Source organism: Somniosus microcephalus, chromosome 6 (assembly GCF_052327205.1).
Source record: "Somniosus microcephalus isolate GS21.2 chromosome 6, FLI_Smic_1.0, whole genome shotgun sequence".
In the NCBI taxonomy this organism is placed as follows: domain Eukaryota; kingdom Metazoa; phylum Chordata; class Chondrichthyes; order Squaliformes; family Somniosidae; genus Somniosus; species Somniosus microcephalus.
The window spans coordinates 176,911,502-176,930,005 of record NC_140992.1 but is presented as its reverse complement, the minus strand read 5'-3'; the positions used below and the strand labels follow the sequence as shown (position 1 = coordinate 176,930,005).

Below are 18,504 nucleotides of genomic sequence, written 5' to 3'. Positions count from 1 at the left end.
ATCATCAGCAAAGTGATGGAAGGTGTCATCGACAGTGCTGTCAAGCGGCACTTACTCACCAATAACCTGCTCTCTGATGCTCAGTTTGGGTTTGCCAAGATCACTCGGCTGCCGACCACGTTACAGCCTTGGCCCAAACATGGACAAAGGAGCTGAATTCCAGAGGTGAGGTGAGAGTGACTGCCCTTGACATCAAGGCAGCATTTGACCAAGTGTGGCATGAAGGAGCCCTAGTAAAACTGAAGTCAATGGGAATCGGGAAAACTCTCCACTGGCTGGAGTCATACCTAGCACAAAGGAAGATGGTTGTGGTGATTGAAAGTCAATCATCACAGCCCCAGGACATCGCTGCAGGAGTTCCTCAGGGCAGTGTCCTAGGCCCAACCATCTTCAGCTGCTTCATCAATGACCTTCCCTCCAACATAAGGTCAGAAATGGGAATGTTTGCTGATGACTGCACAGTGTTCAGCGCCATTCACAACTCCTCAGATAATGAAGCAGTCCATTGCCCGCATGCAGCAAGACCTGGACGACGCTCAGGCTTGGGCTGATAAGTGGCAGGTAACACTCGCGCCACAGAAGTGCCAGGCAATGACTATCTCCAACAAACGAGAGTCTTAACCACCGCCCCATGACATTCAATGGCATTACCATCGCCGAATCCCCCACCATCAACATCCTGGGGGTCACCATTGACCAAAAACTTAACTGGACCAGCCACATAAATACTGTGGAAACAAGAGCAGGTCAGAGGCTAGGTATTATGTGGCGAGTATCTCAGCTCCTGACTCCCCAAAGCCTTTCTACCATCTACAAGGCACAAGTCAGGAATGTGATGGAATACTCTCCACTTGCTTGGATGAGTGCAGCTCCAGCAACACTCAAGAAGCTCGACACCATCCAGAACGAAGTAGCCCGCTTGATTGGCACCCCCATCTACCACCTTAAACATTCACTCCCTCCACCACCAGCGTAACGTGGCTGCAGTGTGTACCATCTATAAGATGCACTGCAGCAACTCGCCAAGGCTTCTTTGGCAGCACCTCCCAAACCCGCGACCTCTACCACCTAGAAGGACAAGGGCAGTAGACTCATAGGAACGCCACCACCTCCAAGTTCCCTTCCAAGTCACACATCATCCTGACTTAGAAGTATATCGCCGATCCTTCATCGTCGCTTGGTCAAAATCCTGGAACTCCCTCCCTAAAAGCACTGTGGGAGTACCTTCACCAAATGGACTGCAGCGGTTCAAGAAGGCAGCGCACCGCCACCTTCTCAAGGGCAATTAGGGATGGACTTCTTCCAAGTGGTGTTCAACATGGAGGAGTACTGATTCATCAGCTGAGGGAAGGCGGTAGGTGGTAATCAGCAGGAGGTTTCCTTGCCCATGCTTGACCTGAAGCCATGAGACTTCACGGGGTCCGGAGTCAATGTTAAGGACTCCCAGGGCCACTCCTTCCCGACTGTATACCACTGTGCCACCACCCCTGGTGGGTCTCTCCTGCCGGTGGGACAGGACATACCCAGGAATGGTGATGGAGGAGTCTGGGACATTGGCTGAAAGGTATGATTCTGTGAGTATGACTGTCAGGCTGTTGCTTGACTAGTCTGTGGGACAGGCCTCCCAATTTTGGTACAAGTCCCCAGATGTTGGTGAGGAGGATTTTGCAGGGTTGACTGGGCTGGGTGTGCCGTTGCCGTGTCCGATGCTGAGGTCGATGCCGGGTGGTCTGTCCAGTTTCATTTTTATTATTTTGTTTCGTAGCGGTTTGTTCCAACTAAGTGGCTTGTTAGGCCATTTCAGAGGGCAGTTAAAAGTCAACCACACTGCTGTGGAGGGAGTGTAGAGGGAGCTTTACTCTGTATCTAACCCGTGCTGTACCTGCCCTGGGAGTGTTTGATAGAACAGTGTAAAGGGAGCTTTACTCTGTATCTAACCCGTGCTGTACCTTCCGTGAGAGTGTTTGATGGGACCGTGTAGAGGGAGCTTCACTCTGTATCTAACCCGTGCTGTACCTGCCCTGGGAGTGTTTGATGGGACAGTGTGGAGGGAGCTTTACTCTGTGTCTAACTCAGGCTGTACATGACTGGGAGTGTTTGCTGACTCTGAGAGCAGTCAATGGGAAAGTTTGATGGTGCTCGCTGAGGGTTGAGGGTTGTGTTGCACAACTGTGGCCATTAAGCTTTGCTTAACAGGCCCGTATTCTAGCACTTGCTCGCTGCATTGACTGTTCAATAGCGATTTCATTTGCCTGTGGACTGCTGCATCATGGGCGGACTGTCTGGCTTGCCGTTATTTTGTGCTACCCTGGTTCGTGTGGGCTTCGTGCTCTGGGGAAATCAAAGTTGTTGCATGACTGTCTCAGAATGCCTTGTGGTGCAGTGACTCTGTACAGTGTTTATAGTTGTCTTTTCAAGCTGTGAATGTGTCCAGTGCTTGTCAGAATTTTAATTTTGAACTGCTGGAGGAGTTTATGTGAGGTATTTTTGAATTGAAACCTGCATGATTTTCTACTGTTAAACGTGTCAATCTGTCCCCAGCCCAATTGGGGCTGCAATAGGAGTGTTATAATTAGCTTCATTGCCCCAGCGATGGGATGGTGGGGGCAGTCAGAACTCCACTGCCCCCTCCTGGTAGGTCTGGGTTTGTTGGTGTCGAATGAGGAGAGGACTGGCTTCTGTTGCGATGCCCTCCACAGTTGATTCGCCTGCCAGCACTCAGTGTCTGAGGTCACACTTGGGTGAGGTACACTGCTGTCTGTGGGACCGTACTCAAAAAAGGGAGTCCAGCACACCTTCAGGAGAGGAGGGGGAAAGACTGGGGAGAAATAAATAGCAAAACCTAAAAAAGATTGATCTGTAAAAAGAAAACATGAACTGAAATCCATCATCAATGAAAGAACTTGCTTTTATATAGCACCTTTCACGACCTCAGGATGTCCCAAAGCACATTACTGGACTTTTGAAGTGCAGTCACTATACTGAGGGGAGAAGGCAGTAGTGCCTGGCTGCCCCGGGGTAAGTGAGTGATAGTCAATCCATTCCCAGCACATTTAATTTGAGCCACTTTTTGCTCTTTCTCAAATTGTGATGGAAGGGTTCTGGGTGCACCAGTTAAGGGGACTGAAAGCTGTGCGTGGCTCAGAGTTGGTAGCAGCACTAGTAATGACCTGTGGGTGGCACTGCTGGCACATTACAGGGCCTCTTAATTCAAAGTCACTTAATTCAAATTATCTGTAAAATAATTCAAAATATCCAATAATTCAAATTTTGTTAGTGTAAAATACGATTTTAAATTACTGGTGGACTAAATAAATGTTCTTTCTTTTCCCTTTCCATCTCCCACCCCTATTTTTAATTGCTTGTGGTTATCTTGTTGCTTTTTCCCTTCCAATTCTCCTTGAGGAAGTTACTTCAGGAATTATTTTTAATTTTCTGACCTGCTTTTGAAACATAAAACTGTTTGATTATGATGGTGAAACATCAGCTACTGTGAGCTATATTCTCAGTGAAAATTCAACCCTGTCTAAGACCCTGTGCCATTTCCCTGCCTCTAACTGAGAGGACAGGCTGCCAGCCTGTCCCTAGGCCTCTGTTAGTGGTGTGTAACCGGTTGCCTGGGTTTTTTCAGCCCCTTCCTTCAGGGAGACCATCTGTGCTCCACCATTTTCTTCTGCGGCTGAAGTCACAACAAACATGCAGGTCCGCAACACTCCCAGGATGCAATGAGGCCTTGGTGCACACGCGCTCCGGTAAAACCACGCCATGGATAGAGTAGTTTTGGAGTGCAGTGGATTGTGGGTATTGCAGCAGCCATTGACTAATTGACGTATCGTGTGCCTTAGGGTAAGAGCATGGGGGCGGTTAGAGGCGGGAGGCCATGTGATGAAAACCACCCCCCCCCCCCCCCCCAAAATACGGTTCGACCAGATATCAAAATATTAAGGGGAACTGATAGGTTAGATAGAGAGAAATTATTTCCGCTGGTTGGGGATTCTTGGACTGGGGCATAGTCTAAAAATTAGAGCCAGATCTTTCAGGAGTGGGATTAGGAAACACTTCTACACACAAAGGGTGGAGGAAGTTTGGAACTCTCATCCGCAAATGACAATTGATTCTAGATCAATTGTTAATTTTAAAACTGAGATTGATAGCTTTTTGTTAACCAAAGTTATTAAGGGATATGGGCCAAATGTGGAGCTAGGTCACAGATCAGCAATGATCTCATTGAATGGCGGAACAGGTTTGAGGGGCTCAATGACCTACTCCTGTTCCTGCGTTCCTATTCACCCCCTGAACCCCCAGGCTGTGCACTAGCAATCCATAACAGCAGATTGGAGTGCCAGCAGATCAATTTAAACAGTTAAAACGCAATGAAAGGCCTTTGTTAAACTAAGCTTTGCATGCCACAGGGAATTGTTCCTCTCCGTATGTCTGCTGTGAAACCCTAGTGTTCTATGTTTCCGATCCAGGTAAAGGTGACCTGAGGCCGCAGGTGGAGAACGCGGTCCAGGATGTGAATGACATGTACCTGCTACTGGAGGAGACGGAGAAACAGGCTGTGCGAAAGGCCCTGATCGAGGAGAGAGGCCGATTCTGCACTTTCATCACTTTCTTACAGCCTGTGGTGGTAAGGACCTGTCGGGGCCCAGCTTGCTACTAAGGAGAAGGATTAAAAAAAACCTTTGAACAGGAAACGTTGCTCTGAATAAGCAGTGTTCATGGTCCGATGTGGGAGTTACCACATTGGCCCGTCATCTCTGAGCTGGATTCAAATCCAGCCCAAACTTAAGGGATAAAAGTCTCTCCCCTGTCCGCTGACTGCAGAGGGGCACCCATGAACTGAGCTTGACCCTGAACACAGCCTCAAGTGTGTCCCCTGGTACAGTACCGCAGTAATTTGGCACAAAATTGGCCCAGAGCGGTCATATCACGAGTGACGTAGGAATGGGAGGATATCACACTCCTAAGATTGGGACTTAAGGAAGATGTGGGAAGGTTTTCACTTGATCCCGAGGTGTAACTGAATCAGAAATCCGTTCTTTAAAAGCAGGAAATCGCCGCCTGTTAGCTGGGGCACAGTGGAGGCTGCTTTACTCTGCATTTAACCTGGGCTATAGCTGACCTGGGAATGCTCGATACTGTCACTGGGTGAAATGAGAAATGGTTCAATTCCCCAATAGTAACATTCCCCACCAATATATGAGGATTTCAGCACCTTTAATCTGACTTTGGTACCGACAGCTTATGCTAATTAATTCATTCTATCTGCCCTGACTCTCTGATCTCCCGGTCTGTAGATTATTACCCAATTACATTGCAGTGATTAAATCATAATCACCCACCCCTGACGAGATGTTGGCAAGTGTAAACCACTGACTGAAATTGGACTCTTGAGGGGTAATTGTGACATTGTGCAATAGTGTAAAACAGGTGATAGCAAGTTGGCCATTGCTTCAAGGGAAATAAAAATCAGGAGAGACGTAAAAGGGGCTGCTGACTGTCCACAAAGTCAACATTACCCCCTCGGTGTCCCCTGTTAAAGCTGCTGTCAGCAAAGGAATCAAAATGAAACAAACAATCTTCACTGTACCTTAATGAAATATTATCACCCAAATCCCTCGATTTAGATTCCAGCCTGTAACTCACCCACAGGTACCCATTATTCTATATATAAACCATCTGACCCCTCGATTAGATTCCAGCCTGTAACTCACTCCCGGGTATCCATTATTATTCTATATATAAACCATCTGACCCCTCGATTAGACTGCAGGAGATCACTCCCAGTGTACAGTGGAGATCCAATACACTGTACTCCATGCCCTAACCCTCCAGTGTACAGCGGAGCACCACTACACTGTACTCCGTGCCCTAAGAAGGGGAGGGGGGGTGGAGAAAAACCAGTCTGGTCTCCTCCTCCTGCTCGCTACTTAGGGACCCTATGCTGGACATGTGGGCATTGGGTGTGAGCAGGTTTGTTTTTGGCCATGATGCCCCCAAGGTTGAATTTATTCTGAAGTTTTGGAATGCTGCCCATTTCCATGGACATGTGCCCCTGTATGAGTCAGCATCATTGTGGGTGATCGGTGAGGGGAGGGGCAGGGTGCAGATATTGGAGTGATTTAACAAGCACTGGCAGGTTTAACCCGCTGTGTTTTTCTAGGATGGGGAGATTGCGATGCTTGGGGAGATCACACACCTCCAGGCGATCGTCGATGACCTCATTGTTCAGACCGCGGAACCCCACAAGCTGCCCCCGGCAAGCGAACAGGTAGGGAGAAACCGCAAAATGTACGGAGACCCCAGACTGTAAGCAATCCTCTCGCAACTTCCTGTATTTAACTTGTATGTTGTATGTCTGTGTATGTTATGTGTGTGTGTGTTCGATTTTAAGACATATGTGAAATGTGTTTGCAGGCTTAGCTCGGATCCGAGTGTGCGAGGGCTCACAAAACTGCCCCACGTTTGACACCAAGAGGTAGAGGTTCCACTATGGCAGGTCCTGTTTCACGCTGGGAGCACGTGGCTGGCATTGACGTAACCCCCAGCCCACAGTTTAATCAATGCCCAAACCACGTGTTCGGAGTGCGCAATTTCCCATTAAGCATCCTCCGTACGAGCTAAGGGCCGCACAACAGATGTTTTAACCCTGAATAGGCAGTCTTACTCACAGCACGGGTATGTGCGGATTGGATAGGACTCGAGGGCAGTAAGGGGGGCCCTCCTGTGCTTTTGAACAGTGTAGAGGGAGCTTTACTCTTTATCTAACCCGTGCTGTACCTGTCCTGGGAGTGTTTGATGGGACAGTGTAGAGGGAGCTTTACTCTTTATCTAACCCGTGCTGTACCTGTCCTGGGAGTGTTTGATGGGACAGTATAGAGGGAGCTTTACTCTGTATCTAACCCATGCTGTACCTGCCCCGGGAGTGTTTGATGGCATAGTGTAGAGGGAGCTTTACTCTATCTAACCCATGCTGTACCTGCCCTGGGAGTATTTGATGGGGCAGTATTGAGGGGGCTTTACTCTGTATCTAACCCGTACTATACATGGGGCTGTTTGATGTTGACAGTGGGTGCCTGAAATGGAAGCTCTTCCATTCCCAGCACCAACATTCCCACCGTGAAGAATATATAAGGTACATTATTTAGCTGCATCACCAGCCAGGAGCACATAGATACATTGGTAACACTTTACCCATGGGCTGGGCATGTGTACTTTTCAAATATCTGCTTCTAGTGGGCAGCAGACTTACTTTATAATTGCACAGGAGAATTTTTTTGGACACGTCTATAAGACATTAAATGACTTTGGTATTTTGGTAAAGCCTAAATCGTCTCTAACCTGGTGCATAACCGTGACTCACAGCACCTTGCCACCAACACCGGGGATACCAATGAATCACAGTGGTGCCAAATAATAGCACAGAATGATTTGGGCACAAATTTGGCGGAACGACAACTTGCATTTATAGCGCATCTTTAACATAGTAAAACGTCCCAAAGCGCTTCACAGGAGCGTTATCTATCTAAATTTGACTCCAAGCCACGTAAGGAGATATTAGGACAGGTGACTAAAAGCTTGGTCAAAGATGAGCGCCTTAAAAGAGGAGAGACGGGTAGAGAGGTGGAGAGGTTTAGGGAGGGAATTGCAGAACTTGGGGCCAAGGCAGCTGAAGGCACGGCCGCCAATGATGAAGCGAAGAAAATTGGGAATGGGTTAGAGGCCAGAATTGGAAGAGTGCAGAGATCTGAGGGTTGTGGGGTTGAAGGAGATTACAGAGATAGGGAGGGGCGAGGCCATGGAGGGATTTGAAAACAAGGATGAGAATTTTAAAATAATGGAGTTGTCAGACCAGGAACCTCTAGGTCAGCGAGCACAGGGGTGAATGGGACTTGGTGCGAGTTCGGATACGGGCAGCAGAGCTCAATTTATGCAGGGTGCAAAGAGAATAGCCAGCCAGGAGAGCGTTGGAATAGTCGAGACTAGAGATAACGGATGTACTGGAGCGCCACCATGTGCCCCAGCACATTGGACACAGGTTTGCTTATTGCCCTCACACCCCCTCGCTGCCCATCTGCATTCTGCCGAGCCCCTGATTTCACACACAGCACTGTGCACAACCAGCAGAGCCCAAGGGGCACGAGAGGTGAAGAGGCTGCTTTGCTGAAGGCCTGGGAGCTTGTAACAGTCTGGGGGTGTGGAAGACCATGGCCCAGAAAGGACAAGGGAGGCAGAGAAGCGAGAACAATACAAGTCAAAGCAGGTCACGTTCAAACTGAATGGTGATCTGATCAGGATACACCTTCAGTACTGTGTCCTGTTCTGCTTGCTGAGTCACAAGGGAGACATTCAAGCGCTGGGAGGTGGTTTGGAAAAAGCCACAAGATTGATCCCTCGCATGAGAGGTCTGGGGTGTGAGGAAGGACTGAAGAAACTTGGGCCTTTCAGCCTTGAAAGGAGGTCTGACGGGTGACTGTATAGAGGTTTATAAGATAGTAAATGGTATGGAAAGGTAGATCAGGAACGCTACTTCAAAATAAACCCTGAGAGTAGGCCAAGCTTCAAAATAATAACAGGCAAAGTTAGCGCTGATATCAGGAAACTCTTCTCACAGAGAGTGGTGAACATGTGGAATGGGCTTCAGGATGGAGCAGTGGAGGCAAAAACCCTCGAATCATTTAAGAAACAGTTGAATGCTGTGATGAGGTGTCTGTATCTGAATGTATGAGCTAAGATTGGTCAAATGGCCTTCTTCAGCTGTATCTGTCTTGTGATGGCAAGCTTATATTTAAAGGAGGAAAGGATAGACTGGAGGAAAGAAAGAAAGACTTGCATTTCTATAGCGCCTTTCACTACCACCGGACGTCTCAAAGCTCTTTGCAGCCAATGAAGTACTTTTGAAGTCACTGTTGTAATGTGGGAAACGCGGCAGCCAAATTGCGCACAGCAAGCTCCCACAAAGAGCAATGTGATAATGACCAGATAATCTGTTTTTGTTATGTTGGTTGAGGGATAAATATAGGCCAGGAGCACCATTTGGGGAAAGGATAGTCTGAGGGAGCACCCTGGGAGAAAAGGATAGTCTGAGGGAGCACCATTTGGGGAAAGGATAGTCTGAGGGAGCACCATTTGGGGAAAGGATAGTCTGAGGGAGCACCATTTGGGGAAAGGATAGTCTGAGGGAGCACCCTGGGAGAAAAGGATAGTCTGAGGGAGCACCATTTGGGGAAAGGATAGTCTGAGGGAGCACCCTTGGGGAAAATATAGTCTGAGGGAGCACCCTTGGGGAAAATATAGTCTGAGGGAGCACCCTTGGGGAAAATATAGTCTGAGGGAGCACCCTTGGGGAAAATATAGTCTGAGGGAGCACCCTTGGGGGAAATATAGTCTGAGGGAGCACCCTTGGGGGAAATATAGTCTGAGGGAGCACCCTTGGGGGAAAGGATAGTCTGAGGGAGCACCCTTGGGGAAAGGATAGTCTGAGGGAGCACCCTTGGGGGAAAGGATAGTCTGAGGGAGCACCCTGGGGGGAAATATAGTCTGAGGGAGCACCCTTGGGGGAAAGGATAGTCTGAGGGAGCACCCTTGGGGAAAGGATAGTCTGAGGGAGCACCCTTGGGGGAAAGGATAGTCTGAGGGAGCACCCTGGGGGGAAATATAGTCTGAGGGTGCACCCTTGGGGAAAATATAGTCTGAGGGAGCACCCTTGGGAGGAAGGATAGTCTGAGGGAGCACCCTTGGGGGAAAGGATAGTCTGAGGGAGCACCCTTATGGGAAAGGATAGTCTGAGGAAGCACCCTTGGGGAAAATATAGTCTGAGGGAGCACCCTTGGGGAAAATATAGTCTGAGGGAGCACCCTTGGGAGGAAGGATAGTCTGAGGGAGCACCCTTGGGGGAAAGGATAGTCTGAGGGAGCACCCTTGGGGAAAATATAGTCTGAGGGAGCACCCTTGGGGGAAAGGATAGTCTGAGGGAGCACCCTTGGGGGAAAGGATAGTCTGAGGGAGCACCCTTGGGGGAAAGGATAGTCTGAGGGAGCACCCTTGGGGAAAATATAGTCTGAGGGAGCACCCTTGGGAGAAAGGATAGTCTGAGGGAGCACCCTTGGGGAAAAGGATAGTCTGAGGGAGCACCCTTGGGGGAAAGGATAGTCTGAGGGAGCACCCTTGGGGAAAATATAGTCTGAGGGAGCACCCTTGGGGAAAATATAGTCTGAGGGAGCACCCTTGGGGAAAATATAGTCTGAGGGAGCACCCTTGGGGAAAATATAGTCTGAGGGAGCACCCTTGGGAGAAAGGATAGTCTGAGGGAGCACCCTTGGGAGGAAGGATAGTCTGAGGGAGCACCCTTGGGGGAAATATAGTCTGAGGGAGCACCCTTGGGAGAAAGGATAGTCTGAGGGAGCACCCTTGGGAGGAAGGATAGTCTGAGGGAGCACCCTTATGGGAAAGGATAGTCTGAGGAAGCACCCTTGGGGAAAATATAGTCTGAGGGAGCACCCTTGGGAGGAAGGATAGTCTGAGGGAGCACCCTGGGGGGAAAGGATAGTCTGAGGGAGCACCCTTATGGGAAAGGATAGTCTGAGGAAGCACCCTTGGGGAAAATATAGTCTGAGGGAGCACCCTTGGGGGAAAGGATAGTCTGAGGGAGCACCCTGGGGGGGAAAGGATAGTCTGAGGGAGCACCCTTATGGGAAAGGATAGTCTGAGGAAGCACCCTTGGGGAAAATATAGTCTGAGGGAGCACCCTGGGGGAAAGGATAGTCTGAGGGAGCACCCTTGGGGAAAATATAGTCTGAGGGAGCACCCTTGGGAGGAAGGATAGTCTGAGGGAGCACCCTTATGGGAAAGGATAGTCTGAGGAAGCACCCTTGGGGAAAATATAGTCTGAGGGAGCACCCTTGGGAGGAAGGATAGTCTGAGGGAGCACCCTGGGAGGAAGGATAGTCTGAGGGAGCACCCTTGGGGGAAAGGATAGTCTGAGGGAGCACCCTTATGGGAAAGGATAGTCTGAGGAAGCACCCTTGGGGAAAATATAGTCTGAGGGAGCACCCTTGGGAGGAAGGATAGTCTGAGGGAGCACCCTGGGGGGAAATATAGTCTGAGGGAGCACCCTTGGGAGAAGGGATAGTCTGAGGGAGCACCCTTGGGGAAAATATAGTCTGAGGGAGCACCCTTGGGAGGAAGGATAGTCTGAGGGAGCACCCTGGGGGGAAATATAGTCTGAGGGAGCACCCTTGGGGAAAATATAGTCTGAGGGAGCACCCTTGGGGAAAATATAGTCTGAGGGAGCACCCTTGGGAGAAAGGATAGTCTGAGGGAGCACCCTGGGGGGAAATATAGTCTGAGGGAGCACCCTTGGGAGGAAGGATAGTCTGAGGGAGCACCCTTGGGAGGAAGGATAGTCTGAGGGTGCACCCTTGGGAGGAAGGATAGTCTGAGGGAGCACCCTTGGGAGGAAGGATAGTCTGAGGGAGCACCCTTGGGAGAAAGGATAGTCTGAGGGAGCACCCTTGGGAGAAAGGATAGTCTGAGGGAGCACCCTTGGGAGAAAGGATAGTCTGAGGGAGCACCCTTGGGAGGAAGGATAGTCTGAGGGTGCACCCTTGGGAGAAAGGATAGTCTGAGGGAGCACCCTTGGGAGAAAGGATAGTCTGAGGGAGCACCCTTGGGAGAAAGGATAGTCTGAGGGAGCACCCTTGGGAGGAAGGATAGTGTAGGGGGAGCACCCTTGGGAGAAAGGATAATCTGAGGGAGCACCCTGGGGGAAAAGGATAATCTGAGGGAGCACCCTGGGAGAAAAGATAATCTGAGGGAGCACCCTTGGGAGGAAGGATAGTGTAGGGGGAGCACCCTGGGGGAAAAGGATAATCTGAGGGAGCACCCTGGGAGAAAAGATAGTCTGAGGGAGCACCCTTGGGAGAAAGGATAGTCTGCGGGTGCACCCTTGTGGGGAAGGATAGTCTGAGGGAGCACCCTTGGGAGAAAGGATAGTCTGCGGGTGCACCCTTGTGGGGAAGGATAGTCTGAGGGAGCATAGAAACATAGAAGATAGGAGCAGGAGTAGGCCATTCGGCCCTTCGAGCCTGCTCCGCCATTCAATGTGATCATGGCTGATCATCTAAATTCAGTACCCTGTCCCTGCCTTTTCCCCATATCCCTTGATCCCTTTAGCCTCAAGAAATATATCCAACTCTTTCTTGAATATATTTAATGAACTGTGGCAGAGAATTCCACAGGTTCACCACTCTCTGGGTGAAGAAATTCCTCCTCATTTCAGTCCTAAATGGCTTACCCCTTATCCTTAGACTATGACCCCTGGTTCTGGACTCCCCGGCCATCAGAAACATCCTTCCTGCATCTAGTCTGTCCAGACCTGACAGAATTTTATAGGTTTCGATGAGATCCCCTCTCAATCTTCTAAACTCCAGTGAGTATAAGCCCAATCGACACAATCTCTCCTCGTACGTCATTCCTGCCATCCCAGGTATCAGCCTGGTGAATCTTCGCTGCACTCCTTCCATGGCAAGAACGTCCTTCCTCAGGTAAGGTGACCAAAACTGCACACAGTACTCAAGGTGCGGTCTCACCAAGGCCCTGTACAACTGTAGCAAGACATCCTTGTTCCTGTACTCAAACCCTCTCGCTACAAAGGCCAACATACCATTTGCCTTCTTAACCGCCTGCTGCACCTGCATGCTTACCTTCAGCGACTGGTGCACAAGAACACCCAGGTCTCTTTGCACTTCCCCTTCTCCCAATCTATTGCCATTCAAATAATAATGTGCCTTCCTGTTTTTGCCACCAAAGTGGATAACCTCACATTTATCCACATTATAGTGCATTTGCCATGTTTCTGCCCAATCACCCAACCTGTCCAAATCGTACTGGAGTTTCCCGACATCCTCCTCACAGCTTACCCTCCCGCCCAGCTTTGTGTCGTCTGCAAATTTGGAGATATTGCATCCAATTCCCTCGTCCAGATCATTAATATATATTGTGAACAGCTGGGGTCCTAGGACCGATCCTTGCGGTACCCCACTAGTCACTGCCTGCCACTCGGAAAACGACCCATTTATTCCAACTCTTTGCTTTCTGTCCGCCAACCAGTTCTCTTGGGAGAAAGGATAGTCTGCGGGTGCACCCTTGTGGGGATGGATAGTCTGAGGGAGCACCCTTGGGAGAAAAGGATAGTCTGAGGGAGCACCCTTGGGAGAAGGGATAGTCTGAGGGAGCACCCTTGGGAGAAAAGGATAGTCTGAGGGAGCACCCTTAGGAGAAAAGGATAGTCTGAGGGAGCACCCTTAGGAGAAAAGGATAGTCTGAGGGAGCACCCTTGGGAGAAGGGATAGTCTGAGGGAGCACCCTTGGGAGAAGGGATAGTCTGAGGGAGCACCCTTGGGAGAAGGGATAGTCTGAGGGAGCACCCTTGGGAGAAAGGATAGTCTGAGGGAGCACCCTTGGGAGAAAGGATAGTCTGAGGGAGCACCCTTGGGAGAAAGGATAGTCTGAGGGAGCACCCTTGGGAGAAAGGATAGTCTGAGGGAGCACCCTTGGGAGAAAGGATAGTCTGAGGGAGCACCCTTGGGAGAAGGGATAGTCTGAGGGAGCACCCTTGGGAGAAGGGATAGTCTGAGGGAGCACCCTTGGGAGAAGGGATAGTCTGAGGGAGCACCCTTGGGAGAAAGGATAGTCTGAGGGAGCACCCTTGGGAGAAAGGATAGTCTGAGGGAGCACCCTTGGGAGAAAGGATAGTCTGAGGGAGCACCCTTGGGAGAAAGGATAGTCTGAGGGAGCACCCTTGGGAGAAAGGATAGTCTGAGGGTGCACCCTTGGGAGAAGGGATAGTCTGAGGGAGCATCCTTGGGAGAAGGGATAGTCTGAGGGAGCACCCTTGGGAGAAGGGATAGTCTGAGGGAGCACCCTTGGGAGAAAGGATAGTCTGAGGGAGCACCCTTGGGAGAAAGGATAGTCTGAGGGAGCACCCTTGGGAGAAGGGATAGTCTGAGGGTGCACCCTTGGGAGAAGGGATAGTCTGAGGGAGCACCCTTGGGAGAAAGGATAGTCTGAGGGTGCACCCTTGGGAGAAAGGATAGTCTGAGGGTGCACCCTTGGGAGAAAGGATAGTCTGAGGGTGCATCCTTGGGAGAAAGGATAGTCTGAGGAAGCACCCTTGGGAGAAAGGATAGTCTGAGGGTGCACCCTTGGGAGAAAGGATAGTCTGAGGGTGCATCCTTGGGAGAAGGGATAGTCTGAGGGTGCACCCTTGGGAGAAGGGATAGTCTGAGGGAGCACCCTTGGGAGAAGGGATAGTCTGAGGGAGCACCCTTGGGAGAAAGGATAGTCTGAGGGTGCACCCTTGGGAGAAGGGATAGTCTGAGGGAGCACCCTTGGGAGAAAGGATAGTCTGAGGGAGCACCCTTGGGAGAAAGGATAGTCTGAGGGAGCACCCTTGGGAGAAAGGATAGTCTGAGGGAGCACCCTTGGGAGAAAGGATAGTCTGAGGGTGCACCCTTGGGAGAAGGGATAGTCTGAGGGAGCACCCTTGGGAGAAAGGATAGTGTAGGGGGAGCACCCTTTGTTTAACGTTCTCCTCTAGTTTATAGACAGTAGTTGGCATTTACAGACCTCTTCTGTGGTGTGTTTTTTTTTGCAGAACAGGTGGTCAGAAAACTGATGTTTTTCAATAAAAAGCCTTAAAAGAGAATTTTGTTATTTAAAAAAAATGTTTTCAAATACTCAAATAAAAGGTACATTCCCTGGACTCTCCTTCCCTTTTAGGGCCTTATTTGTCCTGTATTCTCGGATGTAACTCCACCCTTTGTTTCTCATGCAGGTGATTAAAGACCTGAAGGGGTCTGACTATAGCTGGTCCTATCAGACCCCGCCATCTTCCCCCAGCAGCTCTAGCTCTCGAAAATCCAGCATGTGCAGGTATGTATGATTGACAGGTCAGCAGAGCACACCTGGTTAGGTAATATTTCCATTCCACCCTCTCTCCTTCGGGCATTTCACATCGCAAGGGCTTTGTGGTAAGCTTCATGGCTGCTCGGAGCACCAAGTGTGGAAGGGGAGGAAATCACAGCTCTTATGCTTTAGAAAGATGGCTCCCTGTGATTGGAAAAATGGGTGAGAAAGTGGTGGCTACAGTATTGCAATTAATTCACATGTGGGGATCCGTCCAAACATTTCTGATTTCTGTTGGTTGGGTCCATTTAAATATCGTACACGCGTAAATGGGGAGTTTGCTCGTGTACGATCCCGCAGGATTGCAGGAAAAGCCCGGGGAAATTCACCCCCATAGTCTGAAGTCCGAGCAGCGAGTGCCGGCATGCGATGGAATGGTGGGGAATCATTTCTCAACCAGCAGCCTCGGGAGCTCTTCACGATCAGACAGCTTGTGTCCACGAGTCCCGCGCAAGTTGCAGCATCACTGCGGGCCTTCAGAAAAGATCAGCATCTTTTCTGCTGCAAAGCTGCTGTGGTTTCAGTGGAACTTCTTACAGAAAAGTTGGCTAATTTTCCAAAAATAGAACTGAATTCTTACTGGGGGAAAGGGAGTGATAAACTTCTAATATAATCTATAAACTATTGTGAAGTGACTGAATATTTTGAAGCTTTTCCTGCATGCCAACATCAGCTAACTCTGGTCCATGGACCCTACAGTTTCCTGCAACAGACTGATCCACTGTTAGTTTGATTTTAATTGGTATACAACAACCACCAATCTAACCAATTAGAAAATGTATTCAACCCGTGGATTTTTTAAGCTAATTTATTTGGCAAGTGAGTGATAACCAGTCAATCATTTTACTGAACCACTTCCATTTGAACAGGTTACTGATTCAGTAAGAGGGCAGTTTGATTGCCTTTCTGGTTTACACCAGAAACTACAGGGGAGTGCTGCCAAATGGGGCTTGTAGTCGTGAGCGAGTCGTGGAAGTACACTAAACGTTACCTGAAGGATTCAGAGATCCATTAGTGGACAGTCCCTTGCACGACCAAGGCCCAAAGGTTAGGCTGATGCGTTGATGCCAAGCTGTGTCACTAGCCACATGCTCCACCTCCTGCAAGCTGCATTAGTTACTGCATGTTGGCTGAAGGTATTTTACTGGCGTCGATGTGCCCATCACCATTTAAAGAGCATGTTCTTCAGTGTTACATAGAATCATAGAATGATACAGCACAGAAGGAGGTAATTCAGCTCATCGTGCCTGTGCCGGCTCTTTGGTAGAGCTAGCCAATTAATCCCAGTTCCCTGCTCTTTCCCCATAACCCTGTAAATTTTTTCCCTTCAAGTATTTATCCAATTCTCTCTTGAATGTTACTATTGAATCTGATTCCACCACCCTTTCAGGCAGTGCATTCTAGATCACAACAACTCGCTGTGTAAAAAAAAAATGTTTCCTCATGTCACCTCTGGTTCTTTTGACAGTCACCTTAAACCTGTGTCCTCTGGTTACCAACCCTCCTGCCACTGGAAACAGTTTCTCCTTATTCTCCTCATCAAAACTGTTCATGATTTTAAACACCTTTATCAAATCTCCTCTTAACCATCTCTGCTCTAAGGAGAACAATCCCAGTCTCTCCACATAACTGAAGGGTGAATCTCCTCTGCACCCTTTCCAAGGCCTTGACATCCTTCCTAAAGTGTGGTGCCCAGAATTGAGCACAATACTCCAACTGAAGCCTAACCAGTGATTTAATAAAGGTTTAGCGTAACTTCCTTGTTTTTGTAGTCTATGCCTCTATTAATAAACCCCAGAATATATTTAAGAAGGAGATAGATAGATTTCTAGACACAAAAGGCATAACGAGGTATGGGGAGAGAGCGGGAATATGGTATTGAGATAGAGGATCAGCTATGATCATACTGAATAGTGGAGCAGGCTCGAAGGGCTGAAGGCCTACTCCTGCTCCTATTTTTCTATGGTGGAAAAATTTGGTTGCTTTGCGCCTCCCGTTAGCACCAAGCAACTAGCGCCCTGGCGTGGCACCAGCGCCTCCCGTGAAATTCAGCGGGAGGTTAGCGGCGGCGATAACCATTAGCGCCCCGTGGCGCTGCACCGCCGGCGATGACGTCATCACCGTATGCAGCGCCCTGGCCGCGATCTTCGGTAGCACCCCCTGAATTACCGCCGGACGCTACCTGCGGCCAGGGCAGCGCTAATTAAAGGTGAGGTGCCGGGGGGGCGGCCATTTTTGTTGCTGGCCGCCTGCCAGCACCTGCCCCCGTTGCTGACCCGGCCTCCTCAGCAGCACCCCCACGGAGTGCCGGCTGTGCTCCGTGAGCCCGGTACTTCTCTTGAGTGCTGGGCTCTTTTGCCGGCACTCTGATCCCTGGTGGCCCAGCTGGGCCCCGGGTCGCGCTGCGCAAGTCCCCTCCCCTTTAAGAAGGGGAGGAAGGCCTGCAGTACTGCGGCACGTAGCGCCGCGATATTCCCTCGCAGCGCCCCAAGAAGGAGGCTAAAAGTAGCGCCCTGGCGAAGTTAGCGCCCGACGGGGGCGCGACTCAATTTTTCCCCCTATGTTTCTAGAACATCTTCCCACCATCCCTGGGAGAGTGGGTTGGTAGCTTATCTGTACCCAGGCCTCGGCCAATATTGTTCTTTTGGACCGGGCTAGCTCTGCCTTTCTTTTCTTACCTACAAGGGAGCGGCCTGACAGGTTGGAAGAGATGACCTTTGGCGATTGGTGGCCATGGGACTGCGTTGTGCATTAGCGTTCATTTGAGATATCTCGCCAACCTGTGGAAGAAGTGTTATTTAGCTCTTGACATAAGTGGGGAGCTAAGGGAGGGGGAGAAGATAGCAAAAAAGTACCAAGTGAGAACCAGTGTGCATTGCACCAATGCTAACACCCTTGCCCACCCTTGTGTAGCCCTCCTGCTTTGTCTGTTTTTTTTTTGTAAATCTGATCTTATCTTAAATTGTCTCCCTCACCTTCCCTCCCTCACACCCTTCTACCCACCCCCCACACCCCTCCCCCCCAGCAGTGTAAACAGTACAAACAGTAGCACTTCCCGCTCCAGCGGTTCCCAAACTCACTCACCAAGTTCAAACTATCGCTACCGCAGCTTGGCCCAGCCTGCCAGTGCCAGCACCCGGCTCTCCAGTGTCTCCTCGCACGACTCCGGCTTCATATCCCAGGACGCCATGTACTCCAAACCACCATCCCCTATGCCATCGGATATAACCAGCCAGGTAAGTGCACCTTAGCTTATTGTCTATGCATTCATGCAGGTGAAATGTTCAACCGAACATAGGCCAATGTTGTCGTGCTGTGTGAAAAACATGGTTAAATGTGGGTGTGTAGATGAAATAAAGGACTTGCATTTATATAGTGCCTTTCACAGTCTCAATATGGCCCAAACGCTTTACAGACAATTAGGTACTTTTGAAGTGTAGTCACTGTTGTATTGTTAGGGAATGCGGAACCAATTGCCCAGAGCAAGATCCTACAAACAGCAATGAGATAATGACTAGATAATCTGTTTTTTTT

General features: G+C 49.7%; 1 protein-coding gene across 15 annotated transcripts in view; it reads left to right on the top strand.

Annotated features, from left to right (window-relative positions):
- The window catches only part of LOC147116224 (protein MTSS 2-like), a 69,067-nt gene that overhangs the window by 13,694 nt on the left and 36,869 nt on the right, over positions 1-18,504 (top strand). For 10 of the 15 annotated variants that reach the window (XM_085990979.1, XM_085990977.1, XM_085990984.1 and 7 more), the window contains exons 4-7: positions 4,473-4,630; positions 6,167-6,274; positions 14,840-14,937; positions 17,996-18,206. In XM_085990979.1, coding sequence (XP_085847105.1) covers positions 4,473-4,630; positions 6,167-6,274; positions 14,840-14,937; positions 17,996-18,206 — 575 coding nt within the window. The remainder of the gene's footprint in view (positions 1-4,472; positions 4,631-6,166; positions 6,275-14,839; positions 14,938-17,995; positions 18,207-18,504) is intronic. The other 5 variants (XM_085990978.1, XM_085990987.1, XM_085990989.1 and 2 more) reach the window with 2 other exon arrangements.